Source organism: Leguminivora glycinivorella, chromosome 4, assembly GCF_023078275.1.
Source record: "Leguminivora glycinivorella isolate SPB_JAAS2020 chromosome 4, LegGlyc_1.1, whole genome shotgun sequence".
Lineage (NCBI taxonomy): Eukaryota > Metazoa > Arthropoda > Insecta > Lepidoptera > Tortricidae > Leguminivora > Leguminivora glycinivorella.
The window spans coordinates 12,689,676-12,706,809 of NC_062974.1; the positions used below are offsets into that span (position 1 = coordinate 12,689,676).

A 17,134-nucleotide genomic window follows, 5' to 3' on the forward strand; every position below is an offset into this window, starting at 1 on the left:
CAAAGTCGCCAATTGGTCTTTAGACTGTTTTATAACCGACGGATCTGCTTTTACCGATAAAACCTAGGTTTTGCCGTACTATGAGCTTTTTCAGTAGCAGTAACAACGTGGTTTTCGCGGCGCAGCGAGCCGCTTGGGGTGCTGGATTAACGATTAACGGACTCTATGAAATTTAACGGAAGTTAACGAATCCGTTAACATTTTTTAAAGTTAACTTAAAAGTTAATCCGTTAATCGAAATGTTAACTTCGTTAATTAACGATTAACGGATTAACGAGTTAATGCCCAGCTATGCGTACGAGTGTATCACACAGATCACACTGCTACTCAAAGTCGTAACGCAGTAGCTTTATATACGTCCCATACATAGTTACAATATTTTTGTTTTCATTGACAGAAGAAAATAAGAGTTTTTTTTTAATAGTGACGATAATATAATTATGCTCATGTTGTCGTTTTAAATGTATTTTCACCACTTATCTATTACACGATGATGATGACTGATGAGTGCCGAGAAAGAAGTTAGCTTACCCTTGTAAAAATAGTAATAATACGCAAATATGGTTTTTATATAACAAGAGACTTTATTACAAATGCACAGTATTAGATATGTAATAGAAAATAGTGATACACATTTTGATATTTTACATGAATTCATAACCTTTATCACATTTCTCACGTCATGCTCCCCGGCAGAACCACATGGTCTTTCGGAAACATAAACATATCAGAAAATATCTATAAGATATCTATAAAATTCTAGGACCATTTGAAAAAATTCTATATGCCTAGTTTTTTTGTGTAAACCTAGTTTCAAAGTGGTTCTGCTACAAAGCTTCCTCCCAGCAGAACCACCAAGATATTCTTCTAACGCCACATGCTATTTACACGTATACCACATGAAATAATTCTATATGAACTCTATATTTATCTAGTTTACTAAATCACTCTGATTATTCTGAATACACGAATTTATGACATGTCAAACTAAATATTCTGAACAACGCCTTGATGCAAAGCTTAGCAAAGATATAGTACTCATTATTTGCTACGATAACTTGTGCAGGCGCTTCATACATAGTACCTCTAGTTTGACATGTCGTATATCTGTGTATTCAGAATAAAAAGAGTGATATAGTTAACTAGATAAATATAGAATTAATATATAATTATTTGATGTGGTATACGTGTAAATAGCATGTGTAGTTAGATGAATATCTTGGTGGTTCTGCTGGGAGGAAGCTCGTAGCAGAACCACTTTGAAATTAGATTTACATAAAAACTAGGCGTATAGAATTTTTCCAAATTTTCTGATATGTTTATGTTTCCGAAAGACAATGTGGTTCTGCCGGGGAGCATGACGTCATTTCTCGTTATTGATCTATTTAGAAGTTAGAATACATAATTTGAATTAGTTAACTTGAAAATTCACTTTAAAAGAGTGATATACGATATTAATTTTATTACTATCATTTATTGCTAACTTTGACAGTCACTCCATTATAATATTGCCAATTAAATAGAAGGTTAGAGTACCTTTTGAAAATTTTATAATTATTATCATCCCATGTCCAGCCAAATCCCAATCTGTAAAACACTTTTGGCACCACAATAATATCTGTTTCGGTCCCTAGTTTATAACATTTTATTTTACCGAACATTATGTTATTAACACTTCGTTTAATTAAGGCTCACGCTAGTTTTTATATAAAGGAGTAATGTGAAGATTTCTCTGGTTTATTTCCTCCGAGACCTTCAGAAACAATAGTTTAATAACAAATATAATTATTATCCACTAAAACTAATATTAACACGTTGGAGCATTAGGTACACGAAATTGTTAACCATTAATTTCATCACAAAAGCGTGATTTTTTTGTTTCAATGTGACAAACGCTCCGTTAAAAATAATTAATCTAGGTTTAAAACGTAGACAACGGAAAGGATCATTCTCGGTTAAACGGCAGACCCGTATATCTGCCCCACAAGATAGGTAAGGTCAATACAGATAAGTGTGTCATACGGAGAAGTGTGTCTGGCGTGTTTGAACAATGAAAAGTTCATACGTTGTCCAGTGTCCACTCATCATGAGTAGCAAGTAGCCAAAGTGTGAACTCGCAAAAACACCTGTGACAATGAGTAAAAAGGACTGACACACTTATATACTAGCTTAGTTACACACTAGCCATACGGGGGGTAAAGCACACATACCTATATTGACCTTATATAAACTTTGCTATATACGTAAATTCAACAGGGATTTTGTAGTGCGTTTTAAAACAGGTACTAGGGGCACACGATCTGCGCGAGGTTGCGCGGCGTGCAAGCGCGCAGCCCCTGCCCGCGCAGCGTCAACCCGCGCGCCGGCGGGATCACGTCGCGCCCGCTCACGCGCAACCGGTGCACGCAGCCCACGAACCCGGACAGCGATGGGGCCCCGGGCAACCTGGGAACACAAACAGATCCTGCTTATGTCAAACAAATCCAGAGTTTAAAAGTAAAACCACAGTTTATGAAGGTAATAGGCAATTTAGTTTTATTTTTATTTTTATCAATTCTATTACACTGACTTAGAGGACAGAAGGACGCTAAGTAGGTACGATTAGTTTCGTACGTTGACCGGCGAGCATTGACATGAACAGGTGGATATGAAATTTGTGAAATACAACATTTTACATGTTTTACCTTTTGGTAATGTTCTCCGGCGGACGACCGATGTAGATGAACGGGTCAACGTCCAGCGAAGTCATCCGGCCTGGCGTTGAGCCTCTCGCGGTCGCTTTCCCCATCCGCAACATCCCATCCTTCTTGTACCGCCTGGCAGAAATCTTTGACCGGCCGTCAAATCTCACTTTCCCGGCACGCAACTCCATCGGTCCGCTGCCAGCGTTCCAACGTAAGACAGCTTTGTTTTCAGCTAGCCCGAGCCACAAGTTGTCCCTGGGTCCGGCCGCACTCAGGAGCGTTCCCTCATCACAAACTGCCGAGACTTCAGCCCAGATATCGAACCGTTTGGCGGGCAGCCTCGTTCGGGCCATCATCCGAGCGTAACCATCAAACAGGGGCATTCTATATATTTCCTCCACATCTTCAAAGTCATCATAAATCGAATATTCTCCGATCTCATTCGTCAACTCCTCTTCGACATCCTCGACTATCATCGGCGTCGGCTTCGGAACGCATCGGGACTGGACCTCATTCGTTTGCAAAGGTGCATCACTGTTCATTTCTGTAAATTTAATCAATCGATACGTATTAAGATTAAGGTACACGGGTGCTTCTAGCGAATACATAATGAGAGTCGTGCGAATAATGGTAGTGGAGCTAGCTCGTTCTAACGATATCCTTGCGGCGGGAGTATGTCGAGGCAGGCGAGCTCCGGCTCGGGGCTGTCGGGCTTGCCGCTGTCGGTGGTGTCGGTGGAGGCGCCGGGCTCGGGCGGGGTGCGGGGGAGGCGCGTGAGGGTGAGGGGGCCGGTGGCGGTGGCGGTGGAGCGACTACCTCGCCTAACGTGCGGCTGCGGGCCGGTGGCGGTGGAGCGACTACCTCGCCTAACGTGCGGCTGCGCGCCGTCGTCGGCGCAGGGGCCGAAGGCCTGCACGACGATGTCGGATTGCGTCCTACAGGCGTGCGTGCGGAGGTGGCAAGCGGACAGGTAGGTGCGGCCGTCGCTACCGCAGACTGAGGGCGCCTCGCCGGGGCCGCAGTCGCCGCCGCCGCACTCGCACTGCGCGAGCCCGCTGCGCACCACGCAGTACGCGCCGAAGTAGCAAGCCATGTGCTCGCAACTCGTCGCTGGCAGTTGCGTCGATTCCGCTACATGAAAAAGAACGGGTATTGCACACGAATGGTTTTCAGATGGTAATAAGTGAGGAGTGTCTTTTCAAAAGAACTTATCCATAAGTCAACAGAGGTTATTTTTATCTATGTCTTCCTAGAGAAATAAACCTGGTTGACTTATAGAAATAAGTCCTTTTGAAAAGACACTCCTCAATTGTGAGTGGAAGTTAGAAAAATACAAGTGAACTTTATTTAAAAAAGGTAAGTATGCGATGAGATCCGCTGACCAGTCTTGACACACTGACCCGGAAGCGAAACAGGGGTGTATGTAGATGGTATTACATACGGTCGAAACATCCATTAGGCCCTAGTGCGTGTTCATGGTTGGAGCACACCGTACACTTCTGCCCTTGGATGCCAGGCTTGCACACGCAGCGCCCCGTCATTTGTTCGCAGTCTTCGCGAACGGAACCGAAAGCTGAACAGCCGCAAGCTGAAAATTAAAAACGTTTAAAGATAAAAAATCGTTTATTGCACATAAACTCAAAAACAGTTGTTGAAGGATAAGTTTACATCCATTTGTGCATATCCTAATTATTATTAACACAAGTTTCCAGGGGTCCCCGCACTAGGCTAGGCCTGTACCGCGGGAGATCATTATTGAATTTGTAAGTTATGTCATGAAAGTTAGAAATACATCAAATACATAATTATTAGCTATATCATTAAAGTACAGTGTAAACAATTATTAAACATTGATTCTGTTGCCTAAAATATTACAGTTTACAATTAATAATTAAATTATTATTATATTATTTTATTTTATTTCTTATAAATTATGAAATAAAACTATGGAAACGGATTAAATCGCGTATAATGAATTTAAAATACATCCCGACGTTTCAAACTCTTTACAGCGTTCGTGGTCAACGGGTGACTGAGGAAAAATTAAAAGTTTTATTTCATGAGTAACTATCGCGGTAACCGAAGACAATATTCTTATAAATTAGTTTAAATATTTTTTTTTTTATAAATTAGTTTACCAGACCGGGACATTGCACTTGCCGGAGTTGTCGTACCGAGCCGAGCTGAGTGGCAATCGCTCGTAAAATCATCATTTGTTAACCGTCGCCTCATATCTCAAGAAGGACGGTTATCAAGTCGTCTGTATGGTTTTTTTTATGTTTGTTCCTCGATATCTCCGTCGTTACTGGACCGATTTTGAAAATTTTTTTTTTTTGATTGAATGTATATGCATACAGATTGGTCCCATTTTTCTCAGAACCCAGTTCTGATGATGGGATCCTGGAGAAATCGAGGGAACTCCTCGAATCTGAAAGGCATACATATGGTGATTTTTGTGTTTTTAAAGGAACAGCATGCATTTAGGTACGGAACAGTGACATTTGGTGTAGTGGAACTGCTGATGATGGCCAGAACGGAACTCTTCAAATCTGAACGGCACGCTTATAGTGACTTTGGTATTTTTATACGAACAGCATGCACTTTCGTCCAGAACAGTGACATTTGGTGTAGTGGAACTGCTGATGATGGCCAGAACGGAACTCTTCAAATCTGAACGGCACGCTTATAGTGACTTTGGTATTTTTATACGAACAGCATGCACTTTCGTCCAGAACAGTAACATTTGGTGCAGTGGAATTTCTGATGATGGTCAGAACCGAACTCTTCAAATCTGAACGGCACGCTTATAGTGACTTTGGTATTTTTATAAGAACAGCATGCACTTTCGTCCAGACAGTGACATTTGGTGCAGTGGAACTGCTGATGATGGCCAGAACCAAACTTCTCAAATCTGAACGGCACGATTATAGTGACTTTGCCATTTTTATAAGAACAGCGTGCACTTACGTCTAGAACAGTTACATTTGGTACAGTGGAACTGCTGATGATAGTCAGAACCAAACTCCTCAAACCTGAACGGCACACTCATAGTGACTTTGGTATTTTTGTAAGAAAAGCATGTATTTAAGTTCAGAACAGTGACATTTATTTAGTTATGTTTGTTAAGCATATTGAGTTTTGAAGTCAAAGTTTGTCAAGCTTCGATTTCTTATTAATATAATCGGATTCATGAGGAATTGAGGAAACTCCTCAAACCTTAACGTTATACGTATATTCATTTGTGTTGCCATCTAATAATTAAAGCATTAAAAGCAGTTTTAAAAAATACTCACACATTTCTACATAATCCAACATTCGCAAGTAGCTTTCACCAGAACCCGAAAGGCGACGGTTTTATTTTTTCTTAAAAATTATTTCAGTAAATAAACCTTAAGGCTGCTTTCAAAAAAAACGTCAAAAGAATGTAAAATTGATAGTTTTAGTCGGTGAAATACTACACTTTCCGTTATCCAATAGATTTATTTAATTCAAGTTCCAGTTAGAGCATCTTATTATCTTGATTTTTATAAGACTGGATTTTTGAAAACTAACTTACTAAATTAATTATGAATTTTTCTCTAATGCACGTTTAGAAAAACGCACGTATAGAGCTGAATCAGTCGATCTGATTTGTAAAATTTGGACAATTTTGAATATTAAAACGGGTAAATTTATAATTCGTATATCCTGTACCACAATCATTTCAGACTAGATTTTTATTTTAAGTTTTTGAAAAAGAGTAAACTAGCCTAAGGCGAATTCAATTTTTTTCAGAAATTACCTAAAATTAAGTGACAATTTCTTTGAAAATCTACATCACATCGAAGTAACTTTTGTACTAAATAAATCTGTAACGTTAACTTAAATTGCTGTTATGTCTTAGTGATTATAAATTGCTATTATTGATTTTTGCCAATTTTTTGAAAACGGGCCTTCACCGGTACAATTATTACCACTTTTGGACATTTTCTCATATTTTGTTAGACCATGTAGAAAAAGTCCTATAATGTGATATATATTTATAAACTACTCGCAAAGCCCTTTAATTTGATACCACACACGGTATGATCGAGCGCTCGGTTGCGATTTCACTATTTTTAACACGAAAGCCCTCTTAAAGCGACTCACGTATGCAGCCCATGTGTCCGGTGCCGATCCTCGGCAGGCCCCAGTAGCCGGGCTCGCAGCGGTCGCACTTGAGCCCGCCGACGCCGGGCCGGCAGGCGCACTGGCCGGCGGCGTCGCAGTGCTCGGCCACGGCGCCGAGCCGGTGGCAGCCGCACTGCGACGGACAGCCGCTGCCGCCGGGCCCAAGCGCTGCCGTCACCCCGTCGGCGCAGCAGCCGTGCCAAGATTCTTGACAGGTCTTTTTCTCGGGTTGACTTTTGTCTATAATATGACTCTCATTAATTACACTTAAGATTCAAATAAAGATATCAATTTTTATTTGTGTAAGTATTTATATTTAGAACTGTGATTATTTTTAGACTAAATATAGGTCGTAGCAAGACTAACCTGCCTATAAATACAGTTTTTTTATAATAATAATATAAAAAATCATTTATTGCAGACAACCTTAGTCCACAGGTACCTATAGTATACAATTAATACAATTATACACATTCAAATAGATCACTTTTTTGTGTAAAACGCGTATTGCTATTTTTATTTCAGCAGGCGTTTATAGACATATTTATTCAATTTCATATTACTCTTGAACGGCTCTCTGAATTAGTTTGTGCTTCATACATGTGGAAGCACATTGCGAGCACTAACCTTAGGCAGTACTTTCAACCTTGAGTAGGTAGCCATTAGCTAAAGAACTGGAAGTGCACCCGCCGACCTGACGTCAGAATGGCGGGTATCATTAATTTTTTTAAATATCTCTGGAGTTTAAAGAGCACATTGCTTGAATTTTGGCGCACATTTGGCACATTGCTAGCACTAACTCCGCATAAGTATACCGCACCAGGATTGCTTGATGTACACCCGCCATTCTGACGATCACCAATGTAGGTATTTCCATTGCATTTACGCAAAGCCGATTTTAAGAGTATCTGATAGATAAGATAGCAAATAATTCTGCTCGAGAAAAACTATTCGTAGCTTGCCCCATCTGAATAAGTATGATTTTTCATTTCGAAGCGCCTACTCTTTCTGATTATGTTTTTTTATTTCCGCTACCCAAAGGTTGTCTGGTAGAGATCGCTCTTTAGCGATAAGACCGCCTGTTGTCTGCCTCTATTTATAATCATTTGTTTTGTCTCCGCTGTATCTTTTTTCTGTATCTCTTGCTGAGGTGTGCCAATAAAGAGTATTCTATCTATCTATCTATCTGATTGTAAGAACGAGGTGCCACCATTTTTTCGAAAAATGTTTTAATTTGGGCAACATTTGTCCTAACCTTTCAGCATGTCTCCTCGAGTGAATTAGGTACCTTTTCTGCAGCATCGTGCTGCTTTAGTGGTGTGATGGCAATAACTCCCTACAGGGCAGTCTTTGCGACGCGGGCCGCCGCCGCAGTCCACGGGCCGGCCTTCCGCGTCCGTCACCGGCTCGTCGTCACCACATGGTCTGAACTGTGTACAAAAAGTACAAAAATATAACCTAATATTTGAGAAAAATGTGATTTATTTCCTAAGCTGTATAGACAAATGGTAGCATGTTGTCATGTAATCCCATAAGAGACAGGTATAGGCTGTGCCGGTAACTACTGCTCTCCCTTACATTTGGTCAAAGAAGCCCAGTCTTTCTAAGGTGGCATTTAGGCAGAGCAAGAGTGTGTAAGACGGGGTCGCAGGGTATGACGGTGACATTCCCTTCTACGCCAAACTAGACACCGCAAAAACTTAGAGGAGGCCTTTTCCAATCCACCATGCGGTCCCGAAAGCCAGCAGGAGTGCAAACGTAGCGGAGCCTAATGGGAGCTGCAGATCAAAATGTGTTTTCGTGTGGGGTAAAGTCGCAATCCGGTTTTTATTGTACCTCTAGCCCGCGACACAGCGCCAGCGGCCGCAGCCGCAGCTCCTCCTGCCGGCGGCACGACTCCAGCTTCATGTGGCACAGTGTGGGGTACAGCCGCAGGTCGGACGCGCACACAGGCGCCGACGTAGCTGCCGCGGCTGCCGCAGCCGCACAATCGAATAGGCACGCGCATCTGCCAAATATTAAACGGCCTTTAAGTATAAAGAAGCTTTAGGGTGTCTTTCCACCAGAGATCGCAGAGAATCTCTGGTGGAAAGACACCCTAAAGCTTCTAAAGCCACGTAGATGTTTGATATCCACCAATCATGTTCATTATTCCACAAACGAGTTCGACTAAGCCGATTGGTGGATATCAGACGCATCCAATACCAACGTAACGTAGCACATCTCTGGTGGAAAGGTACCCTTAAGATTTAAGTATAATTATATCTCTAAAAAGATATGCACGAAGATGCTGATGTACGATCTATGTGAGTAGGTTTCTTCTTCTTCTTCTTTACAACCTGGTACCCTCTGCTGGGGTGTAGGGCTCGAATCATACCATTTACTCCGGTCTTGGGCAATTTGGGTAACCTCCTCCCACCCCATGCCTAGCACCCTGAGCTCCTGCTGAACCGAACGACGCCAGGTGAGTAGATATATGGTGTGAGTAGGTAAGTATACGTACTATAAACAAATACGAACGTAAATAATAAGTGTCATATTAATACCTTAATAATATTTGACACATATAATAATATAATAAGCACAAATTTATTGCATGTAAATTTAGTTCTTACTGTGCACACATATTTAGGGTTAGAGTCCAGTTCAGAATGCTGTTTGTACATCCCGAATCTTAATATTTTGTAACTGCAATGACTGTAACCTGTTTTGTGAGCCTAAAAAAAAAAAAATATGTAGGTTATTGGTACTTATACTTATTCAGACCTTGGTTGTCCATTGGAGTCAACAGCGCAAGTGGCTTCATACGCGCACTGGACGCGAGCGCATACCGCCGTGCCAGTCGGCTCGCTGGAGTTCTCGTTCTCTCCTCTTCTCTTTCGCTTGAGATCTCATTTGTTATTTCTGAGATTTTAACGCTTTTGTTTCCACCTGTAAATAAAATAAACTGTCATTGTTAGCCTGTTATTGATAACTGTTACATAACGATAAACAAATAGCCGTTGGTTAGTCGGACACTGTTGGGCATGAAGCGAACGTGCTTCTATGGACTCAACATTCATCATCAGCAGCAGCATGTCAGCCCTTTATCGCCCACTGCTGAGCATAGGCCTCTCTTCTAATACGCCATGTATCCCGGTCCTGAGCTAGTCCTGGACTCAACATTGCTACGTAGCAATTATTAAAGTTAGCAGAGGCACAACTCAACGTCCCTTTGCGTGCGCTACCTACAAACTAACTAGCTACAAATAAGATAAGTAATTATACCTACATATTTGATTTTTAAGAACCCTAAATTTCGGAAAGGGATGATGTGGTGCTGGTGCATTAGAAGGGGACAACACGCTTCGACCCTTGTCCACTATCAAACTTTTATGTGAATACCTTTAGTAGGTGGGTACTTATTTAAACTTTATTGCACAATTGGAAATAAAGTACAAATGGCGGACTTAATGCCTTAAGGCATTCTCTACCAGTCAACCATAGGGCCAAACAGAAATTCGCGAATGTGGGTGCAGTGAGAAAAATAAATTTAGAAAGCATGACAACTATTGACAAGTATAGCAATATTATTTACACCTCCTACGTACCTACGTTTTTTCTTCCTCCTCCGCTCACTCGCAGTAGTACGCAACACGTCACGAGGCGTGCAGGAACGTACTGCGAGTGTTCGGGCTGACGGGCTCGCCGGGGCTGCTTCGACTGACCCCGTTTGCGCACAGCCCGAATACTAGCATAACGACAACGGTAGGTACGCACCTGCCGTGGTGTGTTCCTCCTCAGCACACTCGCCATAGTAAGCGACGCGCAGAGGCGGCTCGCCGCGCATGCGCGCCTCGCAGGCAGCGCGCTGCAAAGCGCACTCGTGCACGAATGTACTGCGCGTGTTCGAGCACACGGGCTCGCGCGGCACTTCGGCGCATGGGTTGGAACACGCGCACTGCCCGCGCGCGCACCAGGTGCCGCTTGGACATTCCACGCCTATGCAGGACTCTGAAATCGTTTTGTAGTTACATAAAACATTTTATTTTTATTTTTTTATTCTACGTCGGTGGCAAACAAGCATACGGTCCGCCTGGGCATACATCATAAGTGGCGTACAATACTATAAGAATATAAACCTTTGCTCAGCGACGACGACGAGGATAAAATTAGTCTCAACTCAAACTTTACCGGATTCTAACCCTGGTAAGTGCATAGCTGGGCACCGTTAATCAAACAGTTAACTTCGATAATCGCTAATCCGTTACTATAAAAGTTAACTTCGTTAATCGTTAAAGCGATACATTCCGACAACGAAAGTTAAAGTTAATAGATAATCCGTTAATTCGGTAGATAGCGCGGTCCGCCGAACTCTGGCTTGATTGATGATTGATGATTGATGAAGGGATGGAGAGTGTCATAGGCCACTTTTTGTCTCTTTCTAACGCGAGCGAAGCCGCGGGCAAAAGCTAGTAACATATAAATATTAGTCCGTTTTCACATAAACCGATCCGATATCGGATGTCGGAAGGATTTCAATAGAAAAAATCCAAGATGGCGCCTGCAATGTATGGGATATCGGTCCGACATCCGATATCGGATCGGATAATGTGAAAACGCACTTACTGCCTACAGAAACGTAGCGCCTTACCACAAGAGCCCATATGTTTGACATGAAGTCGCCGCTTTTCACGGCATGCTACGTCACGCAGCGAACACACGCTGCTGTAGGTCTTATTATCATTGCCGCACACTTCCTCTGTCTCCTGTAAAGAAATAGGAAATCATCCGTTTTATATATTCATGTCATGCGGCTTAGTGCCTCACGTTGAAAATATACTTACTGTTCCTTCCTCGCAGTGTTTAGGACAGACACAACTGGCTTCTGAGATTCCATCACTTTCGCATACAGCATAGAACTCGCATTTCTTGTTCTCGCATCCATCTGCAAATAAGACAACATCCGTGAGCAGTTTTATATCAGAGATCTCTTTATTTTCAAACTAATACCTAAGTTACTAAGATAGGAGTTCAGATTTGTTGAATTAAAATTATTGCTGCCACTCATTTCCTCTCGCTGGAATTGAGCGGGCAGACAAGATATCTCACTGCAAGCTCCGTCGTACAGCACGGAGACATCCATGCAGTGCCGACACGCCACAGCATGCAGCGTCCTTCGGAACCACGAACTGACACGAAGTCGTTGGAGCAGCGAAGGGTTACATATCTTACTGCAGACTACATTCTTACTGCAAGGTCCGTCGTACAGCACGGTGACATCCCTGCGGTGCCGGCACGCCTCGAGCTGCAGCTTGCAGCGGTTGCCGTACGAGATACCATCAGAGCCGCAGACAGGTGCGAACTCGTTGGACCTGCGAAGGCTAACATATCTTACTGCAGACTACATTCTTACTGCAAGGTCCGTCGTACAGCACTGCGGTGACATGCAGCCTGCGTACGAGATACCATGCCGGTGCGAACGCCTGCGAGCTGCAGCTTGCAGCGGTTGCCGTACGAGATGCCATCAGAGCCGCAGACGGGCGCGAACTCGTTGGAGCAGCGCGGGCAGCGGCACACCCCGCGGCCGCCTGATGCGACGCACTCGCCGCCGTGGGGGCATACTCGGCCCGCGCAGATACCGTTTGAACCTGAAGACAATAGGCCATTTATCATTCATGAAATGTTCTATGTGTATCTTCATTTACTGGGAAATGTCTGACATTCATCGAGGGCAAATAGACCATTTCATTCACACACAAGTCAAAGCATAGAGACTCTCAGCAGCGCTGCACACACTCGCTGTCATCACAGGGTCCAGCATAGAAGACACGCTGCAGGTTTTCCTAGTAGGCAGGCTGCGCAGCGCAGGTCACATTCGCAGTGCCACCCGAGTCGCACACGGGATGCAGCACAGGTTCACACGACAAGAAATACAACTTACCACAGGGCCCTGCATGGAGGACACGCAGCTCCCTCCCGAGCAGGCAAGCCGCGCGGCGCAGCTCACACTCGCTGTCGTGCGTGCCATCGGAGCCGCACACGGGACGCAGCACCGGCTCGCACGGCGGCGGGCACGCGCACACCGCGGCGCCGGCGCCCTCTACTCGGCACTCGGCTCCGTGCCGACACTCCACTTCCGCACATGGGTTCACTCCTGTCAACAAATTACAAGGTTAAGAGAATAAAATAAGCACGTCATAGGTAAATAAGCCAGCATGGGAAAGAATAATAGCTAAAAGAAGAAATGCATTACATTCTAGGTCTGATTTCTGTTCAAAGACCAAAATACTTCTTCGTTTGGTAATTACCTAGACCAGAATGTAATGCATTTCTTCTTTTAGCTATTATTCTTTCCCATGCTGGCTTATTTATCTATGACGTGCTTATTAATGCATTATGCATATACTCGTACATACTTAGTATCTTTCCTGCGTACACTTGTTATTGCTACCTATTGGCACTCTTTGATAAAAGTTTAAACTATTAAATGATAGAAGAACTCTTCTCGACTAGGTATACAATAAGTGCCTAGGTACATTCACTCACCGGTACTACACTGCCCTTTGAAGATGACCCTCAATTGTTTCCTAGCGCGACAAGACTCCCTGTGCATTTGGCACTCGTTGGAGTAGGTCTTGCCGTCGGACGCGCACACGGGGGAGAACTCTAGCGGGCACGGCTCTGCGCAGCGGCAGGACGGCGCGCGGTTCTCGTCCAGCTGACACAGCTCGGGGTCTGGGCAGGTCACGCCGGCGCACGGATCTGTGGAAAAAGGGAAACAGGTTACAGGCAGATATTTCGCGCGCAGATATAAATAGATGCGTTCAGTAGCGATTCAGTTTTGTTTCAAACTATTAATAGGTGCGTTTCAACCTTTTCAACAATAACGAAATTAATCTCTAAATTCAATAATAATAATAAAAGTTATCCAAAACCCACCTAGGTGAAGCTGGGTTTTGGATAACTTTAAAGCCTTATTTAAATCAGTACCTACAAGAATCACGACTTTTCTTTTAGGAGATGATTTAAAGGAGATGGATCAATGCTTTCTTTAGTAGTAGTTTCTTTGAGTTTGTTAACCCGTTTGATGAAGTTTGGTCGTCTGTCTAAAATGGCCGGAGATGGCACCTCTGTTATCTAACCCCACTATGCAGGCTTCTTTGGAGCAACCGGAGTAGATCGAGGCTACTAGTTTTCTGCGTATCCTGGTTGGGGTACTCAGTTTCCTGCTGAGGCGGCGGAAGAACCTTGAAGTAGAAGCTCAATGGCGGCTCCTACGCTCTCCAAGAAGTTCACAACCTTGGAATCAGGTAGTAACCGGCAGTAAAACTATAGGTAAACCAAAACAACATCCCCTAATTATGAAAGTGCCATTAAAAATTGATTGATAGGATCGGTTGCTTTGGGCTAATTCTGAAACATTTTTTGCGCGATACTTGAATGTTTGTATTATTCGCAGGCGGCCTATCACATTCGCCCGGGCAGTCGTGGGCGTCCCTGGCACAGAGCGGCCATGAGCCCTCGTGATCGCTATAGCTCTGCCATTTGCGACACACGCGGGTGTACAGAATACGTACCACATTTGCCGTAATACTTGAAGGTAATGTTTGTGTTAGTCTCGCAGGCGGCCCTTCGCATCTCACATTCGCCCGGGTAGTCGTGGGCGTCGCTGGCGCAGAGCGGCCGCGAGCCCTCGTGGTCCCCGTAGCTGGGGCACGACGTCGGGCACTCGCAGGTGTAGGACTGGGCGTCAGCCGACGGCCGACATTGGGCGCCTGGCCCGCACGTCACCCCGATGCAGGGGTTAGTTACGTCTGGACAAAAGTAAGATGGACATTAAAAATTTAAATATGTTTTTTTTTTCATTGTAAGTTCTATCTGGCCATTTTCGAAATCTTAATGTACAAGTTTATGTGCTATGTACGTATCTATTCATTATTGACTACCTACTAACAACTGCGTCAGATGTGGCAAAAGGTGTCGTGCTGCCATTGACAATAAAATCATTGCAACAGTCAAGCTAGGAACAAATTATGGGACGCGTCCGTGGACGCGCGTCCACTGCCGCGATCTAGATAATGAATATACACTGAATTGTGCAAACTCTTGGACGTAAGCCGTGGACGTGGCTTTGAACGCACGGACATCCGGACGTCATCTGGCGAAGCTGGATAGGTATTTTATGACCGTGCACACTTATCAGTCGAGGTCACCAGCCGCGTCCAATAATTTGTTCCAAGCTTCAGTTGCTAAGATGTCGTGACGCCAATGATGATGATAACTAACAACTAATGTAAAATAAAGCGGATGTCAGTTAGAATATTAGCGACAGAGTTTATGAATCATCAGTCCACCTCCCTCGCACTGATGTAGGTACATGCGATATGCTAACTCACGGTACCGCAACAGGCACCGTCTAGGTAAGTACTCACCACTAGGAAACAAATAGCAACCGCTAGCGGCCACCACTAGTAAAGACAGTAGCGACGCCCGGATGGTCACCATCCTGCCGTGCCGGCATGGAACCTCTCTGCCACCATTACGCATCCTCCTCTTGCATCGTTAGTAAGTGTTTACGCTGAAAAAAAAACGATATTGTATTCCAAAATTGACTAGGTATAGGTAACTTAATTAAGTATTTTTAACCGCCGCCCCAATTCTCAAGGAAGGTGGTTGTCAATTCGTCTGTATTTTTAGGGTTCCGTAGTCAACTAGGAACCCTTATAGTTTCGCCATGTCTGTCTGTCCGTCCGTCCGTCCGTCCGTCCGTCCGTCCGCGGATAATCTCAGTAACCGTAAGCACTAGAAAGCTGAAATTTGGTACCAATATGTATATCAATCACGCCAACAAAGTGCAAAAATAAAAAATGGAAAAAAATGTTTTATTAGGGTACCCCCCCTACATGTAAAGTGGGGGCTGATATATTTTTTATATTCCAACCCCAACGTGTGATATACAGTATACTGTTGGATAGGTATTTAAAAATGAGTAAGGGTTTACTAAGATCGTTTTTTGATAATATTAATATTTTCGGAAATAATCGCTCTTAAAGGAAAAAAAAGTGCGTCCCCCCCCTCTAACTTTTGAACCATATGTTTAAAAAATATGAAAAAAATCACAAAAGTAGAACTTTATAAAGACTTTTTAGGAAAATTGTTTCGAACTTGATAGGTTCAGTAGTTTTTGAGAAAAATACGGAAAACTACGGAACCCTACACTGAGCGTGGCCCGACACGCTCTTGGCCGGTTTTTTTAAATTATTTTTTGTAAATACTAATCGTACACACTCACTAATATCTTAACCATCGACTACAAAGAACCGTTACGAGTAGGTAATAGTAGGCACCTACGATACCTACGAAAAACACGTGTCAGCGGCCTTGTAAAAATAAACCGCTGCTAATTAAATATCTATACTCAATTAGGGAGTCGATAACGATTATCGCTCCAATAAATTAAATAAGTTGGTACCTATAACTAACTTAATATAAAGTAGGTCACTGAAGTGCATTATAAAATAGTTACGATATTAAAATAGCACTAACTCTTTCAATCGATAACGTTGTTTTTGTTAGTAGCAATTTAATTAACAGCAGAACCTGCAATAGTCTAGTGACGTTTACTCCAGGCAAATAGGGTGGCTTACATATCGTAGTGTATCATTTCTGTCGTAGGGAATTATAATGATAAAAATAAAAACAATTACCTGCTCCAATGTAGACCGGTCGAAATCGCAGTAACAATGTGTTTGGTTGAAAGACGAGGTGCGACTGGGGTTACGACTGAATGAACTGTAGACATGCGCAGTGGAGATGATCCTTTATGATACATAGAACTGCATATAACCGCTGCCTGCTCCTGCATTAGTCAAGTAGCCAAATAGTAGGTAATTAGGTACCTATGTGAAACCCAAAATCCGAAAGAGCTTGTTGGCATCATTTATAGTTCTCGTAAAATTCGTATACTTAAAACCGGATAATTCCAAGCTAACAAGTGAACGAGAATGTCATGATTGTCATGACATTCTCGTTCACTTACAGCCGTACAGTACAGTATTAGATACCGACAAAATTTCCTTATTCCTTTGGTATCAATTAAAGGGAACGTATTACGTAATAATGAGACTAATGTTCCCATTTGTCCACACCGGGCAGGGCACAAACATGGGAATAGGCAGTGGATAATTATGACGTCAGTCACATTGACCGGGGTCAAATGGAACACCATCATTATTTTTATAAATATTAGTATGTTGGCAATGACACTGTTAAACCCCAAGCCAGCATCAGCTTATTTGTGACCTAGATAGGCGGTCAAA

At 43.1% G+C, this 17,134-nt stretch overlaps 1 protein-coding gene across 1 annotated transcript; it reads right to left on the reverse strand.

Moving 5' to 3' along the window:
• Positions 1–561: 561 nt before the first annotated feature.
• Positions 562–16,624, reverse strand: LOC125225208 (agrin-like). Its single transcript, XM_048128809.1, has 18 exons — positions 16,523–16,624; positions 15,248–15,393; positions 14,393–14,629; positions 13,362–13,577; positions 12,757–12,969; positions 12,364–12,463; positions 12,066–12,187; positions 11,660–11,760; positions 11,467–11,581; positions 10,593–10,826; positions 9,600–9,726; positions 8,670–8,841; positions 8,122–8,263; positions 6,813–7,073; positions 4,126–4,272; positions 3,543–3,815; positions 2,685–3,228; positions 562–2,445 (listed from the first exon to the last, which is right to left on the reverse strand). Exons 2-18 carry the CDS (start codon positions 15,360–15,362, stop codon positions 2,286–2,288), a joined length of 3,279 nt encoding a protein of 1,092 aa, XP_047984766.1. The 5' UTR covers positions 15,363–15,393; positions 16,523–16,624; the 3' UTR covers positions 562–2,285.
• Between the last annotated feature and the right edge of the window lie 510 nt (positions 16,625–17,134).

Bases quoted from the DNA above. Each gene is read 5' to 3' on its own strand.
- LOC125225208 (XM_048128809.1), bottom strand. From the start codon at position 15,362: ATGCGTAATGGTGGCAGAGAGGTTCCATGCCGGCACGGCAGGATGGTG. The intron at 8,842-9,599 runs GTCTGAATAAGT...AATATTTGGCAG, and splicing joins GACTCCAATGGACAACCAAG to ATGCGCGTGCCTATTCGATT. The intron at 7,074-8,121 runs GTACCTAATTCA...GTCATATTATAG, and splicing joins AGCACGATGCTGCAGAAAAG to ACAAAAGTCAACCCGAGAAA.